The sequence below is a fragment of the Amblyraja radiata genome, chromosome X, assembly GCF_010909765.2.
Source record: "Amblyraja radiata isolate CabotCenter1 chromosome X, sAmbRad1.1.pri, whole genome shotgun sequence".
Classification (NCBI taxonomy): Eukaryota; Metazoa; Chordata; class Chondrichthyes; order Rajiformes; family Rajidae; genus Amblyraja; species Amblyraja radiata.
This window is the reverse complement of record NC_045999.1, coordinates 13,545,850-13,567,505: the sequence shown is the minus strand read 5'-3', so window position 1 is coordinate 13,567,505 and position 21,656 is coordinate 13,545,850. Positions and strand designations below refer to the sequence as shown.

Below are 21,656 nucleotides of genomic sequence, written 5' to 3'. Positions count from 1 at the left end.
AGCTCAAAATGTCATCTGTCTGTTTCCCTCCTAAGATGCTGCCTGACCCACTTGACCTGTGCTTGGGCTTCACTCAGAACCCAAATGCTGCTCCCCTTCTCCATGTTTCACTAGCACTGATGTTGAGGTAAAGGCCCTCGAGGTAAAACTAACAAGGCCTCAGCTACGACCAGTTGGCACTCACTGAATCATAGGTAGACCGTGAACAGGTCCAACCCTTTGGTCTCGAAGCTGAGCTAACCACTTTATGGCAGAAGTTGGAGATTAATTATCCTCAGACCCTCAATTTAACATCAGATCACTCTCTGGTGATTGCAGGAGGCGGCACAGGGGCGCAGCTGGTAGAGCTGCTTACTCACAGCACCGGAGACCCAGGTTCGATCCTGACCTCGGGTGCTGCCTGCGTTGACCGTGTGGGTTTCCCCTGGTGTTCCAATAAATGTGCAGGCTGTTAGGCTAATTGGCCTCTGTTAATTGCCCCACTCGTGTAGGTGAGTGGTAGGATTTTGAGGCAGATGATGGGAATGTGGGAAGAATAAAAAAGGATTAGTGTAAATGGGTGCTCGCTGGCTAGCACATACTAGGTGGGCCGAAGGGTCTGTTTTTATTTTGTTGTGAGAATTGTTTAAGAGATAAATATCATAGTGGGAACAGCACTTGGACATGTTACAAACTAATGCCCTTGGATGGGTGCACTCTGACAGTTGGGATAGTTTCTGTGGGCTGAATAGCCTCCTCCTATTATAGAAGAAAATACAATGATGAATCTTTCCTATATACCTGAGTTACTAGACCTCTATGTAACACCTTATGTAGAAGACAATATTTTTTACTTACAGCAACTTCTCTCGACTGTGAACATAGAACAATACAGTACAGGAACGAGCCCTTCGGCCCGCAACATTTGTGCTAACACGGTGCCAAACTACACTGATTTGCCTGTACGTGATAACTATCCCTCCATTCCTTGCCTATCTAAAAGCCTCTTAATGCCACTATTGTATATGCCTCCACCACCACCCCTGGCAGTGCGTTCCCCACGACTCTGGATAAAAAAAAACATGCTCTGCACAACTCCATTAAACTTTCCCCCTCTCAGCTTATAGCTATGCTCTCTCGTGTTGGACATTCCACTATGGGGAGAAAGGTTCTGTCTGAATAGTCTATCTACCCCTCTCATAATCTCATATACTTCTATCATCTCCCCTCAACCTTTGATGTTCCAGAGAAAACAATCCAAGTTTACCAAACCTTTCTTTGTAGCTGAAACTCTCCAATCCAGGCAGCATCCTGGTAAACCTCCTGTGCACCCTCTCCAAAGCCACCACAACCTTCCTGTAATGTGGCGACCAGAACTGCACGCAATACTCCAACTGAGCTGAAGTATCCATCGTGAGCTGTAGATTGTGGGGTTTCCCCAGATTGTGGATTATGATGACTTTCTTTAAATTAAAAGACAGAGTTGGTATTCATGCAAAATTTATAATGAAATACATTCACCAGCTATAAAGAAAATGCAGGAGTAACTCAGCGGGTCAGGCAGCACTCTGGAGAAAAGGAATAGGTGACCCTTCAGACTGAGTTTGAAGTGAGTCTCTCAGTCTGAAGAAGGGTCTCAACCCGAAATGTGAACTATGCCTTTTCTCCACATGCTGCTTCACCAGCTGAGTTATTCATGCATTTTGTGTCTATCTTTGGTGTAAACTAGCATCTGCAGTTCCTTCCTTTTCATTCACCAGCTGTCAGTCAATGTAAGACAGTTAAAATTTTTAGGGAAATGTTGGATGTGTATTTTTAACATATCAGAGTTTTACAGACGAACCTTGTGTAAACATTCTTTTGAAAGATTTCAGTAGAGCAGAGGCTTTGTAATAAAAACTGAAACTGCAGGTCAGGCAGCACCAGTGCAGAGAGAAACCGAGTTAATGTCAGAGACCTGGAACATTAACTCCGGTTCTCTCTCCACAGATGCTGCCTGACCTCATGAGTGTTTCCAGCAACTTCAGTTCTTATTTCAGATTTCCAGATCGGCAGTGTTCTAATTTGCAGAGACTCTGCAAACCCGCAGAGAGCTTGTCCGCTACAGCGGTGTGTTTTCCTTTCTGCAGCTGTCAAGTTTGGCCGCATGAGCAAGAAGCAGAGGGACAGCCTGTACGCAGAGGTGCAGAAGCATCGGCTGCAGCAACAGCAGCAGCAGCAGAGGGACCAGCCGCAGCCTCCCGGCGAGGCAGAGCCCCTCACCCCACCTTACAGCGGCCTGGCAGAACTCAACAACGACCTCAGCAACCTGTACGTGGACGGGCAGGCAGCCGAGGTGGGCAAGGCAGAGCCGGCCATGAACAACCTCTACCTGGACATTCAGCCCTCTCCTGACCAGTCCGGTCTAGACATCAACGGCATTAAGCAGGAACCCATTTGTGAATATGCAACAGGACCAGACTTCTTCCCCTACTGTTCCTTTGCAGATGGGGAAACCTCTCCGACTGCCTCGATGGCAGAGCTAGGTAAGGGGCACATCTGCAGAGAAGGGGTACAAGTCTGCTGCAAGCACCTTCAAAGTGGACTGAAGAATGCTGCATTGAAGTCAGTGTTGGTGGTAGTACAAAGAGGAATGTGAGCAACTGGGCGGTATGGTGGCACAGCGGTAGAGTTGTTGCCTTACAGCGCCAGAGACCCAGGTCCATCCTGACTACGGGTGACAATAGACGGTAGGTGCAGGAGTAGGCCATTCGGCCCTTCGAGCCAGCACCGCCATTCAATGTGATCATGGCTGACCATCCCCAATCAGTATCCCGTTCCTGCCTTCTCCCCATATCCCCTGACTCCGCTATTTTTAAGAGCCCTATCTAGCTCTCTCTTGAAAACATCCAGAGAACCTGCCTCCACCGCCCTCTGAGGCAGAGAATTCCACAGACTTACCACTCTCTGTGAGAAAAATTGTTTCCTTGTCTCCGTTCTAAATGGCTTACTCCTTATTCTTAAACTGTGGCCCCTGGTTCTGGACTGCCCCAACATCGGGAATATGTTTCCTGCCTCTAACGTGTCCAAGCCCTTAACAATCTTATATGCTTCAATGTGACAGAATAGTTCAGGACAGTCTAAAGAGGAGGGTTAATAGTTAGAGGTTGTGGTTCATGTTGGTACGAATGCTATGGGTATTAGAGGACAAAGGTTCTGCAACGTAAGTTTTGGGAGATAACTCGCAGATCTAAGAGCAGGACCTCTAAGGTTGCTCCCTGTGCCGTGCTAATGAGTATAATTAGGAACATGGGAGAGGTGACATGGTATGGGGTCGGAGAGAAGGCTTTAGATTCTGGATCATAGAAACATAGAAACTTTGAAAATAGGTGCAGAAGGAGGCCATTCGGCCCTTCGAGCCAGCACCGCCATTCATTGTGATCATGGCTGATCGTCCCAAATCAATAACCCGTTCCTGCCTTCTCCCCATATCCTTTGATTCCACTAGCCCCTATAGCTCTATCTAACTCTCTCTTAAATCCATCCCGTGATATGGCCTCCACTGCCCTCTGTGGCAGGGAATTCCACAAATTCACAACTCTCTGGGTGAAAAAGTTCTTTCTCACCTCAGTCTTAAATGGCCTCCCCTTTATTCTAAGACTGTGGCCCCTGGTTCTGGACACCCAACATGGGAACATTTTTCCTGCATCTAGCTTGTCCAGTCCTTTTATAATTTTATATGTTTCTATAAGATAACCCCTCATCCTTCTAAACTCCAGTGAATACAAGCCTAGTCTTTTCAATCTTTCCTCATATGACAGTCCCGCCATCCTAGGGATGAATCTCGTGAACCTATGCTGCACTATCTCAATCACAAGGATGTCCTTCCTCAAATTAGGAGACCAAAACTGTACACAATACTCCAGATGTGGTCTTACCAGAGCCCTATACAACTGCAGAAGAACCTCTTTACTCCTATACTGAAATCTCTTGTTATGAAGGCCAACATTCCATTAGCTTTCTTCACTGCCTGCTGTACCTGCACGCCAACTTTCAGTGACCGGTGTACAAGGACACCCAAGTCTCGCTGCACCTCCCCCTTACCTAACCTAACCCCATTGAGATAATAATCTGCCTCCTTGTTTTTGCCGCCAAAGTGGATAACCTCACATTTATCTATATTATACTGCATCTGCCACGCATCTGCCCACTCACTTATCACTTGGATATTTGTGGGTAAGATGAGACCTGTACACATTGGACAGATTACACATGAAGCAGAACAGGTCCAATGTCCTTGCAAAACGTTTGCTCATGCTCTTGCAGAGGGTTCAATCTGATTTGGCTGGGTAAAGAGACACAGAGCAGATCTGCAGCTGAATGGGGGAAAGCAAGTCAAATATAGAAGGAAACTACCGGTAAGAATCCAATAGGGCAAGCAACATGGACATGAGGAACATAGGAGGATTGGAGGCCAAAACTATTTCTATTTTCATGCTAGGAGCCCGACTAGTATAGCAGATGAACTTTGTGCATTGATCAGACTATGGGATTCATGAGAACGTGGTTGACAAAGGACAGGACTGGCAGCTCAACATTGCAGAATACTGAATCTTCAGATGTGAGTAGTTTAGTTTATTGTCACGTGTACCGAGGCACAGTGAAAAGCTTTTTTGTTGCGCACTATCCAGTCAGCAGAAAGATAATACATGATTACAATCGATCCATTAACAGTGATACATGATGAGGGAATAACGTTTAGTGCAAGGTAATGTTAGGGGGGATTTAAAAGGGGAAGGAGCATGGCGATATTGATTAGTCAGCACATTGCTCCAATAAAGAGGTAGGATATCTTAGAAAGCTCTTCGATTGAGACCGTATATTTAGAATATAAAATAAAAAATGGGACTATCGCTTAGTTGGGGGTATACTACAGATATCCCAACAGTCATAGCAGATAGCGGAATAGATATGTAGGTAAATCACAGGCAGATGTGAGAGGATTAGGATAATGGCAGAAAAAGAGTTCAACTTCTCTAAAATTAATGGGGTTCAGCAAAGTGTAAACGGGCTAGGAGGACTGGAATTTCTATGGTACATGAGTAGATACTCGAAACTGTGGTTGCTGGGTTACAGTGCGGGAGTAACTGCATCTCTGGAGAGAATGGATGGGTGACATTTTGGGTCAGGACCCTTCTTCAGACCTGAAACGCCACCTATCCATACTCTCCAGTTGCCAGACCCGCTGAATTACTCCAGCACTTTGTAGCTTTTTAAGTCAGTATGTTGTTAGTGCTTCAGAGCAGTCCTCGACATAATGTTAGAGAATGTAACCGGGCTGGTGGTTGAAGGATCAATGGGAAAGAGTTGTGGAGGCAACAACCACAACTCAAAACAGTTCTGGAGAACCAAAGATAGTCCTGAATTGGGGAAAGCCAATTGGAATATCATTAGGCGGGGCCTGGTGAAAGGAGACTGGGAGCAGCTACTTGCAGGTAAGTCGACATCAGACAAGTGGGAGTCATTTAAAGGTAAAATTAGTTCAGGACCAACATATTCCAACATATTGCAGTCAGAGGGAAAACTAAGGACAGCAAGTAAAAGGAATCCTGAATGTTAATGATATCAAGAGTTGGATAAATAAAAAAGGGAAGCATGTAGGGTGAGACCCTGCAGAAATATAGAATATTTAGGAGGTTTTCATAGAGTCATACAGTACGGAAAGAAGCCCTTCAGCCCAACCTGTCCACACCGACCAGATTTTAGAACTGTTAGTCCAATTTGCCTGCATTTGGCCTACATCCCTCTAAACTTTTTATCTCCACTAAACTCTTTAAATGTCCTTCACACATCGATTCCCCTGGCAGCTCGTCCATATATGCATCACCCTCTGTGTGAAAGAATTGTCCATCAGGTCTTGAATCTCACTTGTTGGGGGAAAGACTGTGACCATCCAGTTTACTTATGCCCCTCGTGATCTTAGGTCACATTTCAACCTCCTAAGGTCAAGGGAAAAGAGTCCCAGCCTATTCACCATCTCTTTCTTATTCAAGCACTCCTTTCCTACTAACATCCTGGTGAATCTTTTCTGCGCCCTTTCCAGCTTTACGACATCCAGGGTGGTTGGAATCTGGAACACTCTGCCGGAGCGGGTGGTGGAGGGAGAGAATCTCAGATTTAAGAAATACCTAGAAGAGTATTTCTATCTCCAAGGCATAGAAGGATACAGATCAAGTGCAGGTAAATGGGTTTAGTGTAGGTGGGTACTTGATGGTCGGCATGGACATGGTGGGCAGAAGTGCCTGTTCCTGTGCTACATGACGCTATTTCCAGTGAACACGGGATTGGGTGCGTATATTGACATAGGTTGAGGGTTAGTTAGCTAGCATAAAGCAGAGAGGTGCAATTACAGGGTCATTATTGGTTTGGGTGGGTTTGCTGGTGGCATTAGTTCTACACTAATGGCTGGGATGTGGAGTGTGTACTGTATCCAAGGTTGCTGATGACACAAACCTGAACATTTGTGAGGAGGATGCAGAGTTGTTCAGGAGGATGCAGTCAGACTCAGTGAATGAGCAAGGGTAAAGCAAAAGGAACTGAGTATGGAAATAAAGTATTTTGACACGCTGGCATTCATCAGTCAGGGCATTGACTACAGGAGTTGTTATATTGTGCAAGACATGAATACATTGCACGTGGAGTATTGTGTTCAGTTTTGTCACCCTGTAAAAGGAAAGATGCCATTAAGCTGGAAAGAGTGCAGAATAGATTTACGAGGTTGTTTCCAGAACTCAAGGAACTGAGTTATAAGGAGAGGCTGAGCAGGCTAGGCCTCTATTCTTTGGAGCACAGAAGGCTGAGGGATGATCCTACAGAAGTGAATAAATTCAGGAGGGGAATAGATAGGGTGAATACACAGTGATCTTCCCAGTGTGGGGGAAATCAAGCATTAGAAGGAAAAGGTTTGAAGTGAGGGGAAGGATTTGAAAGAGGCCTGAGGGACAACTTTGCATTTATAGAATAATCTGGCAAAGGAAATGGTTGAAGAAGGCACATTAAAAACATATAACATACATTTGGATGGGTACATGGATAGCAAAGGTTAAGGGGGAGATGGGTTAAATATGGATACATCTTATAGCTGAGTCTCACGTTGCGAGTTGACACAAGAGGTACCCCGAGTTAAAACACGTGGTAATAACGTACGATTAACGTACGGAACTCGTGGACGCAACTTAGAGACTCGTGGCGCTAACGGCAGGTACTCGTGAAACTTGTCAACTCTTTCAAAAAAATCAAACATGTTTAAAATTTTCCACGAGTCAATTTTACTCTTGTGGTTAATAATTGAAACATTTTAACTCATTGTAAGAACGTAGTGGCCCGTGCGTTTACCTTAGTGTATCGTGAGTCTACCGTGGGAACTCTTTAACTCAGCGGGCAGGCAGCAGCAGATTGTGGATCCCTTCAGTTTCCCAGCGACAATCACCTGCCATAATGCGAGAGAGATCATGCACTGTTGTAGGTCTCCTTTGCACGTCGGTGTTTCTGTCTTTCTCCACTCATTGTTGGCCCTATCTGTCACCACCCCCACCTACACCCCTCTGCTTCCCGGCCATGTGTGTGACCCCATCCCTCCCCTCTCCAGCTCCCCGCCCATTGCACCGGCGCGGGGGCTTTGCACGTTCTTCACGTCGGGGAAGTCGCTCCCTTCAGTTTCCCAGGGGGTCGGGACGGGACTGGAGTTGCTGTTGGCTGTGGGTCTCTGGGTTCTCCGTGCTTGCAGTGGGCCTGGTGGGCTTGGGGGTCGGTGTCCCGTTGGTCCTGACGTCTCCGGCCACCCCCCTGGACAGGAGCTGAGACTGGGAACTGTACCGCCCTTGCCCCCTCCCTCTGCAACTGGAAACAACCCCGCTCTCCTGCTCACCTAACCCACCCATTCCCCCCCCCCCACCTTTCCCTCCCAACTCCAGTCCCGTCCCGACCCCCTGGGAAACTGAACGGAGCGACTGCCCCGGGGCGACTGGCATCGACCTGCTGGCATCGCCGACGTGAAGACAGTGCAAAGCCCCCGCGCCGGTGCAATGGGCGGGGAGCTGGAGAGGAGGGAAGGGGTCACACACATGGCCGGGAAGCAGAGGGGTGTAGGTGGGGGTGGTGACAGATAGGGCCAACAATGAGTGGAGAAAGACAGAAACACCGACGTGCAAAGGAGACCTACAACAGTGCATGATCTCTCTCGCGTAATGGCAGGTGATTGTCGCCTGCCCTCTGTTCCTGACGCTAAAGCCTTGGGATCGTTGCCCTTCGTGTTGGCGTGGAGGGGGAGGGGGGTATTGTGCTGTTTGATCTCCCCCTGTTATCCAAGGGACAGGGAGACACAGCGGCTTTTGAGAATGGTGGGCAATCACTTCCAAAGTTCTGCCCACACAGTCAGTACACCTCTCCTACACTTGTCTCCCGCACTAAGATCATCCCGCAGAAAATGATCCCAGCCTAACCCAAGAGCCTTGTCACCCCAGACAGATTAATGACGCCCCCCCAACCTCTCTCCACCTCAACTCACCTGGGCACCAAAGCAGCTTAGGAGGCGAACCCTGAGCTCCGTCTCACAACAATCTGATGTGCACATCCGTCCACATTCAAAGATTTAATCTCCCGTCTCCCCACAGTGTGTAGACATGGCAGTAAATTCAATTAAAACATATCAAACCTGTGTGTTTCAAACAAATCATAAGTATAACTGCTCTGGCACTGGATGGTGCGCATTTTCCCTTTGTAGGTCACATCAATAGATGCGGCCGCTCTGAATTATATCTTTAAAACAAAGCCACAGGATGGAGAAGTCTTCTTTAACACTGTTGCTTATTAAAACATAACACTGTTGCTTATTAAAACAAACCTTCAATCAGGATTGGCTCAAGAGTAACTCGGGAGACGAACTTGGAACATCGCAGAAATTACAAGTAAACGGCAAACTTGTCAAACGAGGTCTTTAAAACTCGGGAAATTGATGAGGGTAAAGCAGTGGATGTTGTATATATGGACTTCAGTAAGGCCTTTGACAAGGTTCCTCACGGAAGGTTGGTTAAGAAGGTTCAATTGTTGGGTATTAATGTTGGAGTAGCAAGATGGATTCAACAGTGGCTGAATGGGAGATGCCAGAGAGTATGGTGGATGGTTGTTTGTCAGGTTGGAGGCCAGTGACTAGTGGGGTGCCACAGGGATCTGTGTTGGGTCCACTGTTGTTTGTCATGTACATCAATGATCTGGATGATGGTGTGGTAAATTGGATTAGTAAGTATGCAGATGATACTAAGATAGGTGGGGTTGTGGATAATGAAGTAGATTTTCAAATTCTACAGAGAGATTTATGCCAGTTGGAAGAGTGGGCTGAAAGATGGCAGATGGAGTTTAATGCTGATAAGTGTGAGGTGCTACATCTTGGCAGGACAAATCAAAATAGGACGTACATGGTAAATGGTAGGGAATTGAAGAATGCAGGTGAACAGAGGGATCTGGGAATAACTGTGCACAGTTCCCTGAAAGTGGAATCTCATGTAGATAGGGTGGTAAAGAAAGCTTTTGGTGTGCTGGCCTTTATAAATCAGAGCATTGAGTATAGAAGTTGGGATGTAATGTTAAAATTGTACAAGGCATTGGTGAGGCCAATTCTGGAGTATGGTGTACAATTTGGTCGCCTAATTATAGGAAGGATGTCAACAAAATAGAGAGAGTACAGAGGAGATTTACTAGAATGTTGCCTGGGTTTCAGCAACTAAGTTACAGAGAAAGGTTGAACAAGTTAGGGCTTTATTCTTTGGAGCGCAGAAGGTTAAGGGGGGACTTGATAGAGGTCTTTAAAATGATGAGAGGGATAGACAGAGTTGACGTGGATAAGCTTTTCCCACTGAGAGTAGGGAAGATTCAAACAAGGGGACATGACTTGAGAATTAAGGGACAGAAGTTTAGGGGTAACATGAGGGGGAACTTCTTTACTCAGAGAGTGGTGGCTGTGTGGAATGAGCTTCCAGTGAAGGTGGTGGAGGCAGGTTCGTTTTTATCATTTAAAAATAAATTGGATAGTTATATGGACGGGAAAGGAATGGAGGGTTATGGTCTGAGCGCAGGTATATGGGACTAGGGGAGAATACGTGTTCGGCACGGACTAGAAGGGTCGAGATGGCCTGTTTCCGTGCTGTAATTGTTATATGGTTATATGGTTGTCATACCCGTGGGAACTCGGTTAAACTCTTGATCATACACTTGCAATCTCGTACACAACCACGAGTCTTTCACTCGGGGTACCTCTTGTGTCAACTCGCAACGTGAGACTCAGCTTTAAGATGGGAAGTTGGCATGTTGGAGTTGGGCTTGTTTCCATGCTGTACGACTAAATCTGAGGTAATCTCCTGTGGTAGAACAGATAGAAATGCAGAATATTTAGTTTAGCTTAGAGATACAGCGCGGAAACAGGCCCTACGGCCCACCGCTTCCACGCCGACCAGCGATGCCCGCATATCAACACAACCCTACACACACTAGGGACAATTTTACATTTATATCACGCCAATTAACCTACAAACCTGTACGTCTTTGGAGTGTGGGAGGAAACCGAAGATCTCGGAGAAAATCCATGCAGGTCACAGGTAGAACGTAAAAACTCCGTACAGACAGCACCCATAGTCAGGATCGAACCCGGACCTCTGGCGCTGTAAGGCAGCAACTCTATCGTTACGTCACCGTGCCGTCTGTAATCTTCAAATAATGAGCAAGTGAAAATTGTTGCTTTTCAGGGGGGCCACATACACAGATCACTGAACGTTAACATTCAGGTACAACACATAATTAGGAAGACAAACAGAATATCGACCCTTATTGGGTACACAAAATAACTTGTTGCAATTTTACCGGGCTCTTGTCCGACAATAGCTGCAATATTGAGTATTGGGCTGGTTCCCTATCCCTTTTTTCCCGAGGAAGAAAACACTTGTGATCGATGGAGTGCAGGGAAAGTTCACTGGTTTGATTCCTGTAATGGCAGGTTTATCGATGAAGCGGTCCCCCCGTGCTGGGTCCCCATTGCTCTTTCCCCTCCCTGACGGCCAGGTCCTCCTTTGTTCCCTCCCCAGGCAGCGGCATCCTCACTTCCACATGACCGTCCTCCGTCGGTCAGCGCCATCATCGACTGCCTCCATGGTGCTGACCCAAGCCCAGCCGCAGGCTCCGCAGACCCTGGGGCCATTGGCTGCGGCCCTCGTTGACTCGCAAGGCTCCACCTCCAACCCGCGAGGCTCCGACCCGCAAGGCTCCGGCTCCTGGAGTGATTACCAGATTGGGGAGGAGGTGATGAATGGGTGGAGGGTATAATCAGTGCCTGGGATAGGGGAAGATCGGTGAGTGAGCCAAGGGAGTTGGGTCCTTTAGGGTCAAAGTCAGAGACCAGCAAATGACTGGTTGGGAGCATTGTGGGTGCGATGAAAGGTAGTAGTGGTCTTGCTGGTGGACTCCCACTCCAGATTGGTTACTGCCAAAAGATAGTCATCCCAGAACGTGCGGAGGGTCCAATAAAGTCTCCGAGTCCTGCTCCGCCCTCTTGCTGATCTCCTGAATCTAGGCCTGGTCTGGGGTGCAGTCCAGTCTTGTGTGAAGATCCAGCCCTCGAGTTATGCTGACACTGACCCTGGCTCGCTGTCACCAGGGTCACCCACACATCCAGGGTGTTCAGAACCAGGCATGGCCTGTGGGGGAGCAGGGCCGTGAGATCATTGTATGACATATGGGTTGGGTGGCTATTGGGAACCAGCAGACAGATGTAGGCTGAGGATTTCATTCCTTGCTCTGACTTTGTCCTGTGCAACATTGGGTGTGGAATACTTCAGGACCTCCAGGGATCTGTGCTTCACCCCTTGGTTGAAGGTCTAAGTCATGGAGAAATACAGCATGGAAACAGGCACTTTGGCCCACCGTCTATGCTGCCCCATTTTTTATTCCCCCCATATTCTGTTCAACTTCCTCAGATTCTTCCACTCACCTCCACAAAATGGCGAAGTTAATCTTCCATCCTGCACGTCTTTGAGATTTGGGAGGAACCCTGAATAACTTGGTGGAACCCACACAGTCACAGGGAAAATGTGCAAACACCCGGTGTCAGGATCGAACCTGGGTATCTGTCGCTGTGAGGCAGCAGCACTATCGTGCGCCACTGTGCCTCCCCAGGTTGGGTGGGACTCCAGCACAGGACCGTGTTCTTGTTTCTTTGCTGTGGTTTCCACCCTCCCGTGCGACAGGTCACATTGGTTTGAGAAGAAGATTGTCAGTGGTCAACAGGTCGGGCAGTGGCTGTGGAGAGAGATATTAACCCTTCAATTGTTTGACATCCTTAACTTTTTAGTTGTGTGACCATTGGCCTGAATTCTGCTGTTGCTTCAGTAGCTCACTTCTTCCTCTATAGAGCACCTTGCACAGAACATTGCCAAGTCCCACATTGAGACCTGCCAATACCTCCAGGAGGAGCTCCAGCAACTGATGTGGCAAACATACGTGCGGGAGGAGCTGGAGATTTATCTGAACAAGGTAAGGCGAGCGCTCAGATCAAGTGCGAGTGGCTTTGTAACAAGCTTAATTTTCTCACTCAACCCTGGAATGTTAATGCAGTGATCCTCTCACCCAGCCCAGGGAGGTGATGTGGCAGTTGTGTGCTATCAAGATCACAGAGGCGATTCAATATGTGGTGGAGTTTGCCAAACGCATTGATGGATTCATGGAACTGTGTCAAAACGATCAGATCGTACTTCTGAAAGCAGGTACCCACCACTGCCAAGATTGAGTTTTCACCACTGATGCTCTTTGAGAGCGGAGGCTGGTGGGCTAATGTGGCATGCTTGCATTAATCGGTCTGGGCTCTGAATACTAGAATTAAGACATCATGTTGTATGCACAAGTTGTTGGGTGAAACCACACTTGGAGTACTGTATACAGCCCGATTGTAATCACACATTGTCTTTCTGCTGACTGGTTAGCATGCAACATTTCACTGTACCGCAGTGTACATGACAATAAACTAAACTAACTAACTATAGTTTTAGCACTCAGCTGCAGGAAGTATTACGCTGAAAATGGGTACAGAGGATGTTACTGGGATCAGAGGGCTTCAGTTGTAAGGAGAGGCTGGATAAGCTGGGAGTTTTCCTATTTAGACATTTGGACAGGTACATGGACAGGAATGGTTTACAGGGATATGGGCCAATTGGTCAACTAGTTCGGAGGGACATCTTGGTCAGCATGAATTAGGGTAAAAGACCTGGTGTAGTGTTGTATAACGCTCTCACTTTATAACCCTGGTGGACCCAACCCAAACGGATAGAGAGCTTTATGAGTATAGAAAGACTTCATAGTCTATTCATTTGGGTGATACCATAACCAAAGAGCTTCAATATTGATCATGAGATCCAGACATTGGTGAGAATGTGGAATTCTGTCCACGGGGAATGGCCCAGAGAAAAAACCTAGAAGAATCAAGATATATTTGGGTTCACCACCAATTTTATGGCAATAGGTGGTCAGGCACCTCCTTTAATCCAGACAAAATTATGAGAGTACACTTGAAATCCCCTCCCGGAAGACCCTCTGAACATTTGGCACCTAGGCCGGATTAAGTGGCCAATCTCGACCTCATCAGGACTTCTGCAACGATCTGAAGAAGGGTTTCGGCCCGAAACGTTGCCTATTTCCTTCGTTCCATAGATGCTGCTGCACCCGCTGAGTTTCTCCAGCTTTTTTGTGTACCTTCTGCAACGATCGGCCGGTTGAATTTGCCCCCTTGCGGCCAGGACTCTGGGACTCTGACCTGGCCAGAGCCGGCAGATCTGTTCCCACAGTCAATTTCTGAGGATGATCAACGGGTTGAATTTGCTCCCTGTGGCCAAGGCTCTGGAACTGCAGCCCAGCCAGAGCCGGTAGATCCATTCCCATAGTCGACTTCCGAGGCCGACTCTGCGGGCTGCTATCTCTGCTACTCGTCAGCTTGAGTGGACCGTTCCAGTACTGTTGGACTCCTCCTGGAGATAGTGACCTCTGTTGATCCGGAAAAACGGATAATACAGCAAGGGTCTGGAACTAAGGTTGCCAGAAAGTCAGTGATAGAAACATAGAAACATAGAAATTAGGTGCAGGAGTAGGCCATTCGGCCCTTCGAGCCTGCACCGCCATTCAATATGATCATGGCTGATCATCCAACTCAGTATCCCGTACCTGCCTTCTCTCCATGCCCTCTGATCCCCTTAGCCACAAGGGCCACATCTAACTCCCTCTTAAATATAGCCAATGAACTGGCCTCGACTACCCTCTGTGACAGGGAGTTCCAGAGATTCACCACTCTCTGTGTGAAAAAAGTTCTTCTCATCTCGGTTTTAAAGGATTTCACCCTTATCCTTAAGCTGTGACCCCTTGTCCTGGACTTCCCCAACATCGGGAGCAATCTTCCTGCATCTAGCCTGTCCAACCCCTTAAGAATTTTATAAGTTTCTATAAGATCCCCTCTCAATCTCCTAAATTCTAGAGAGTATAAACCAAGTCTATCCAGTCTTTCTTCATAAGACAGTCCTGACATCCCAGGAATCATTCTGGTGAACCTTCTCTGCACTCCCTCTATGGCAATAATGTCCTTCCTCAGATTTGGAGACCAAAACTGTACGCAATACTCCAGGTGTGGTCTCACCAAGACCCTGTACAACTGCAGTAGAACCTCCCTGCTCCTATACTCAAATCCTTTTGCTATGAAAGCTAACATACCATTCGCTTTCTTCACTGCCTGCTGCACCTGCATGCCCACTTTCAATGACTGGTGTACCATGACACCCAGGTCTCGCTGCATCTCCCCTTTTCCTAGTCGGCCACCATTTAGATAATAGTCTGCTTTCCTGTTTTTGCCAGTACAGGAGGGAGAAAGTATAGACAGTCATGTTGCCAGGGTTAAATGGAGGGGTTTTAAGAAATCTATTGACCCGTAGCTGGTTGCCCTGTTTTTTTGTTGCAAGTTCGCTAAGATGCCAACTCTGGATGGGGAAACATCCTTCATTTTGTTGCGGCCCGTAGGTAGCATTGACAAGGAAGTGCCCAATGCCATTTTTCATAGCTTGAGGACATTGACACCACCACTACTCAACCTCTCCCTATAGCTTAGACACCCGAGTCTTGGCAACATCCTTGTAAATCCTCCCTGCACCCTTTCCATCTTGACAAGATCTTTCTTATAACATGGTGCCCAGAACTGAAGGCAAACTTTTCATCTCCAGGCAAGCCAAGGAGTTGGAGCAACAAAGAGCGTTGGGAGTTGAACCCATCACCCCTCCAAGTTACAGAGTTAAGGATAGCGGTCTGACCACTCTGTGTGATTGGCATGGCATGGTCACATTGACCAATGGCAGCTGTCTGATTATCCAGGTATCTGCATGGTTAGAAGGTGCTGAGAGGTTGCTGGAGAAGTGGAGCAAAGCCACGAGTTGGTTCAGCAGCAGGAGAAGGGATTTACAGTGTCATCTTCATCTGTTGGCGGCACCGGTAACCCGCCCGAAGGCTCATAGAATGGAGTAACCGAGAGGGAGCTAGAGATGTCGGATGTGAGGAGCATGGGCCGATAGGAGGGCGATAGGGTAATGCCTCCGGCAATCTCAAGGTCGGCTGCAGGAGGCCCCCGGGATACAAATATGGCCAGATGGGCCGACAGGACTTTGGACGTTGAATAATGGCGCCAAAATGGCAGCGCCCACATGTGTAATATATGCAAAAAGAATTTCACTGTGCAGGTGCATATGTGACCAATAAAGCACTATGGAACCATTGAACGATCGGGACCTGTACTCCAGGAACTTTCTCTCTGCAGACAACCGTTCCCCTTCTGTTGCAATTGGTGGTTTTTGAACTCGGCGCTAAATTGTTGACATTTTCACCATGTCCGCAGGTTCTTTAGAAGTTGTGTTCGTCCGAATGTGTCGAGCTTTCGACTGCCAGAACAACACCGTGTATTTTGACGGGAAGTTTGCCGGCCCAGATGTCTTCAAATCACTGGGTAACGACCCCTCGTGCTGTCTGTCTGTCTGCCTCTCTCGTCCATTCTGAAAATGCTGGAGTAACTCAGCATCTGGAGAGAAGGAATGGGTGATGTTTTGGGTCGAGACCCTTCTTCAGATTTCAAGAAGTCGGAAGAGGGATCTCGTCCCAAAACGTCACCCATTCCTTCTATCCAGAGATGCTGTCTGTTCTGCTGAGTTACTCCAACATTTTTTGTGTCTTCGGAGTGAACCAGCAGCTGCAGTTCCTTCCAACACTCTCCCATCCATTGCTCATCCTCCACCCTCGCGTACCCCATCACCATGAACCCGTTCACCCCTCGAGCCACTCCACCACCTCCACTCCCCACCTCCCATTCTCTTGAAACTCTCCATCACATCCACTCTCATTCAACCCCTCCATTGTCCTTTACCCTCACCTTCACCCCATCCCTTCCTTAGCCCATCTCCTCCCATCTCTTCCTCCCACTCCTCTCCTTTTCCCACTGCATCTTCCTTCCATTCATTCACCTCTACTACACTCTCTCCCCATCACTCCCCTCCGCTTCACTTTTTTTCACCTTGTCCCCTGCTCCCCTCACCCTCAAACCCACCTCTTTCCTCGACAGTTATATTTATTGATTTCAGGATCTGGATGTCGAGGCCAAGGTGAGATTCCATTCCCTTGGGTGGTTGGGAGGTGAACCTGCACTTCAAACAACTGCAGTAATTCTGCTGGTAGTGCATCAACCCTACTGGTGGGAGGGGAAACCAGGGTTTAGACTGAAGGTCGATGAAGAAAAAGTGGTATTTATCCAATTAAGGATGGTGTGACTTGGAGGGGAACCCACAGGTGGTGGAGTTTAGAGGTACCATGCGGGAACAGGCCCTTCGGCCCTGCGAGTCCACGCCGACCAGCGATCCCCGCACACTAATACTATCACTATCCTACACACTAGGGATAATTTTTATACCAAAGCCGAATTAACCTAAAACCTGCTCTTTGGAATGTGGGAGGAAACCGGAGCACCTGGGGAAAACCCACCCGGCCACGCAAACTCATTACAGACAGATAGTAAGGTTCAAACCCGGGTGGGTCTCTGTCGCTGTGAGGCAGTAAATTTACCCACTGTGCCACCGTGCCGACTGAACGCTTGGAGTGAAGAATGAAGATAACCAGCTGATGACAGGATCCAACTCAAAAGTTGTCCCCACAGTTCGATGCAAATAAAATATCTAGACCTTCTGCATTTTAATATTAGTTTGTAATTTCTTTAATTTCATGCGTTCGTGACCCAAGTTATACATTTCAATTAGTTGCTTAACTGGCAACCGATTAACCAGGCAGTATCAATGGTGACAACTCCAATCAGCCAATCTCAAACACTGAATATTTTTCAAGCCTCGAGTGTCGCTCGATACTTATTCTGATTGGGGGAACGGCAAACTAAGTTGTGTAGTTAGACAAAGGATGCTGCTGCACCCGTTCGTTCCATAGATGCTGCTGCACCCGCTGAGTTTCTCCAGCACTTTTGTCTACCTTCGATTTTCCAGCATCTGCAGTTCCTTCTTAAACAATAAGTTGTGTAGTTGTTGTATTGTAACAATATTCATAAGATAAGAGATAGGAGTAGAATTAGGCCATTCAGCCCATCAAGTCTACTCCGCCATTCAATCATGGCTGATCTATCTCTCCCTCCTAACCCCATTCTCCTGCCATCTCCCCAGAACCTCTGACACCTGTACTAATCAAGAATCTATCTATCTCTGCCTTCAAAATATTTCACTGGCCTTGGCCTCCATGGCCTTCTGTGGCAAAGAATTCCACAGATTCACCACGCCTCTGCTAAAGAAATTCCTCCTCATCTTGTTCCTAAAAGGATGTCCTTTAATTCTGAGGCTATGACTTCTAGTCCTGGACTCTCCCACTATTGGAAACATCCTCTCCACATCTACTCCATCCAGGCCTTTCAAAATTCTGTACGTTTCAATGAGGTTCCCCCTCACTCTTCTAAACTCCAACGTATATTGTCCAAGTGCTGTCAAATGCTCATTATATGTTATATACTCATTCCTTGGATCATTCTTGTAAACCTCATGTGGACCCTCTCCGGAGCCAGCACATCCTTCCTTAGATATGGTGCCCAAAATTGCTCACAATATTCCAAATGCAGCCTGAACAGCGCCTTATAGAGTCTCAGCATTACATCCCTGTTTTTGTATATAAGCCCTCTCGAAATAAATGCTAGCATTTATGATCTTATGAACTAAACTAAAGTGGTTGCTGGTCCCCAAAGGCTTGCTCACGGACACTTCAATCACTTGCCCTATCCAATAACCTAAAAGTAGATCAAGCTTTGCCCTCTCCCTTGCAGAGCCCTCTACTTATTACCTGAAGAAACTTTCTGAACACATTTGACAAATTCCACCCCTCTAAACTCTGGGCACTACAACAGTCACAACCTATATTGGGAATGTTAAAATCCCCGTGCTATGACAACCCTATTTGTCTTGCAGCTACAATGCGATCTCTTGGCATATTTGTTCTTCTAATCCCATTGACTACTGAACCTACAGTACACCCATCAACAAGGTGATCATCCCTTCATATTCCCCTCATGATTTTATACACTCCATACAATCAACCCTCAGCCTCCTGCACTCACAAGGAATAAAGTTCCAGCCTGCCCAAGCTCTCCTTGGAGCTAAGGCCCTCAAGCCCTGGCAACATTCTCATGGATCTTCTCTGCACTCTTTCCAGCTTAGCAACATCATACCTATAGCAGGGTGACCAAAACAGAACACAGTACTCCAAATGTGGCCTCACCAATATCTTGTAACATAACATCCCAACTTATATGTAATACCCTGATTGTTGAAGGGTTGCCAACTGTCCCATATTGGCTGGGACATCCCGTATATTGGGTTGAATTGGTTTGTCTCATACGGGACCGCCCTTGTCCCGTATTTGACTGCTACTACTCGGGTCGAGGGGACTGTCAGGTTGGAGCACTGCGTCCGACCCCGCCTCACCTGTCCTGGAATGCAGCAGCAGAGCCTCGCCCGTGACCCCGTCGGTCGGCAGCCCGGCCAGCTGTCCGACCTTCGGACCTTCACTTACCGCCGACACCACCACCGCTCTTCACGGCGATCATCGGTTCATTAGTTAGATGGGTCGCGCACAATGTCCGGTACCCAAGCCAAAAATCCTCAGCTGGCCCTGCCGGCTGGGCTTTGTGTGCAGTCCAGCACCTGGGCCAACTCATCATTCACCCAGCCACGGCCGATCCAGTCAATGAATTGCCGTGGGGAATTTGTCCCTTATTTGGGAGTGAGAAAGTTGGCAACGCTAACTGAAAGCCTTCTTGGCCATTCTATCTACCTGTGACACCACTTTCAGGAAATATGTGCCTGTACTCCTGGATCCCTGTACTGCTGGATCCCTGTACTGGATCCCTGTACTCCTGGATCCCTGTACTCCTGGATCCCTGTACCCCTGGATCCCTGTACCCCTGGATCCCTGTACCCCTGGATCCCTGTACTGGATCCCTGTACCCCTGGATCCCTGTACCCCTGGATCCCTGTACTCCTGGATCCCTGTACCCCTGGATCCCTGTACCCCTGGATCCCTGTACCCCTGGATCCCTGTACTCCTGGATCCCTGTTCCCCCTGGATCCCTGTACCCCTGGATCCCTGTACCCCTGGATCCCTGTACCCCTGGATCCCTGTACTCCTGGATCCCTGTACCCCTGGATCCCTGTATCCCTGTACCCCTGGATCCCTGTACCCCTGGATCCCTGTACTCCTGGATCCCTGTACTACTGGATCCCTGTACTGCTGGATCCCTGTACTCCTGGATCCCTGTACTACTGGATCCCTGTACTGCTGGATCCCTGTACCCCTGGATCCCTGTACCCCTGGATCCCTGTACCCCTGGATCCCTGTACCCCTGGATCCCTGTACCCCTGGATCCCTGGATCCCTGTACTACTGGATCCCTGTACCCCTGGATCCCTGTACCCCTGGATCCCTGTACCCCTGGATCCCTGTACCCCTGGATCCCTGTACTCCTGGATCCCTGTACTCCTGGATCCCTGTACTCCTGGATCCCTGTACTGGATCCCTGTACCCCTGGATCCCTGTACCCCTGGATCCCTGTACCCCTGGATCCCTGTACTCCTGGATCCCTGTACTCCTGGATCCCTGTACCCCTGGATCCCTGTACCCCTGGATCCCTGTACTCCTGGATCCCTGTACCCCTGGATCCCTGTACCCCTGGATCCCTGTACCCCTGGATCCCTGTACCCCTGGATCCCTGTACTGGATCCCTGTACTACTGGATCCCTGTACCCCTGGATCCCTGTACTCCTGGATCCCTGTACTCCTGGATCCCTGTACCCCTGGATCCCTGTACTCCTGGATCCCTGTACCCCTGGATTCCTGTACCCCTGGATCCCTGTACCCCTGGATCCCTGTACCCCTGGATCCCTGTACTCTAGAACACTCCCCAGGACCCCATCATTTACTATGAAAGTCCTGCCCTTGTTTGACTTCCCAAAATGTAACGTTACTTATCTACATAAACTGCATTAACCATTCCACAGCCCACTTACCCAGCTAATCAAGATCCTGGTGTAATTTTTGACAACCATCTTTGCTATCAACGATACCACCCACTTTAGTGTAATCTGCATACTTCCTAATCATGTCTTGTACATTCTCATCCAATGCATGAGTCCTGGCGACCGGCGAGGGAGTGTCCACAGCAATGGGCAAAGTCCATTGCTTAAAAATACGTAACTTTTTACGGGTAACCAGTATACCGATGTAACTAGTTGTTAACAAGACTAGAAGTGGTGAAGGGCGAGATGCAAACTGGATTACACAAAACCAATCAATAATGTGTGGATAGACACAAAGCGCTGGAGTAAATCAGTGGGTTAGGCAGCATCTCTAGAGAAGGGATGGGTGATATTTCGGGTCAGGAACCTTGTTCAGATTTTGTGGGTGGCTAATTTGTGGAGATTTGCAAATTGTACCAAGTCTCTTTGTGACCTGAACCCACTGGCTGGTTGGCACAGTAACTCTTGGTTATTTGAGCGGAGTCATCTGTTAGAGACACTCTTATGGTTTCAAGCAGACCTCTCTGCTATTGGTCAGCCTCTGGATTTTAAATACTACTGATTGACGAATCCTACTTGGCGATGATTTATTTGGGTTATTCCGGAGTTCCAACAGTTCCACCAGTCAGCATAAACAGTGGGCATCAGGCCTGCTTTGAAGAAAAGGTCATTCACTCGGCATAATTTAATTGTCCGTTCATCTCTTGTTCTACAGGTTGTGATGACTTGATCAACTCCATCTTTGAAACTGGCAAAAGTCTGTGTGCGCTGCACTTGGTGGAGGATGAGATTGCCTTGTTTTCTGCTTACGTGTTAATCTCGGCTGGTGAGTTTCTCGATGGGCAAGGGCAGTCCTCGTTGCTGAACGTGTGCCTGCCTATTTTGTGCTGACTCCTCTACACTCCAGCATCTCTTGCACCCTTGTTGTAAACAGTGCCGATGTTTCTCATGTTTCTGGGCCGCGCGACTGGCTCCGCCAATGTGTGATACCACAGATGAGGATATTCATGTTGTGGCTGCAGCTGGA

General features: G+C 48.0%; 1 protein-coding gene across 2 annotated transcripts in view; it reads left to right on the top strand.

Moving 5' to 3' along the window:
* Window positions 1-21,656, top strand: part of rora (RAR related orphan receptor A) — a 110,655-nt gene that overhangs the window by 81,209 nt on the left and 7,790 nt on the right. For both annotated transcript variants that reach the window (XM_033015035.1, XM_033015036.1), the window contains exons 4-8: window positions 2,109-2,504; window positions 12,413-12,534; window positions 12,632-12,764; window positions 15,920-16,027; window positions 21,345-21,455. In XM_033015035.1, the coding sequence (XP_032870926.1) occupies window positions 2,109-2,504; window positions 12,413-12,534; window positions 12,632-12,764; window positions 15,920-16,027; window positions 21,345-21,455 (870 nt within the window). The remainder of the gene's footprint in view (window positions 1-2,108; window positions 2,505-12,412; window positions 12,535-12,631; window positions 12,765-15,919; window positions 16,028-21,344; window positions 21,456-21,656) is intronic.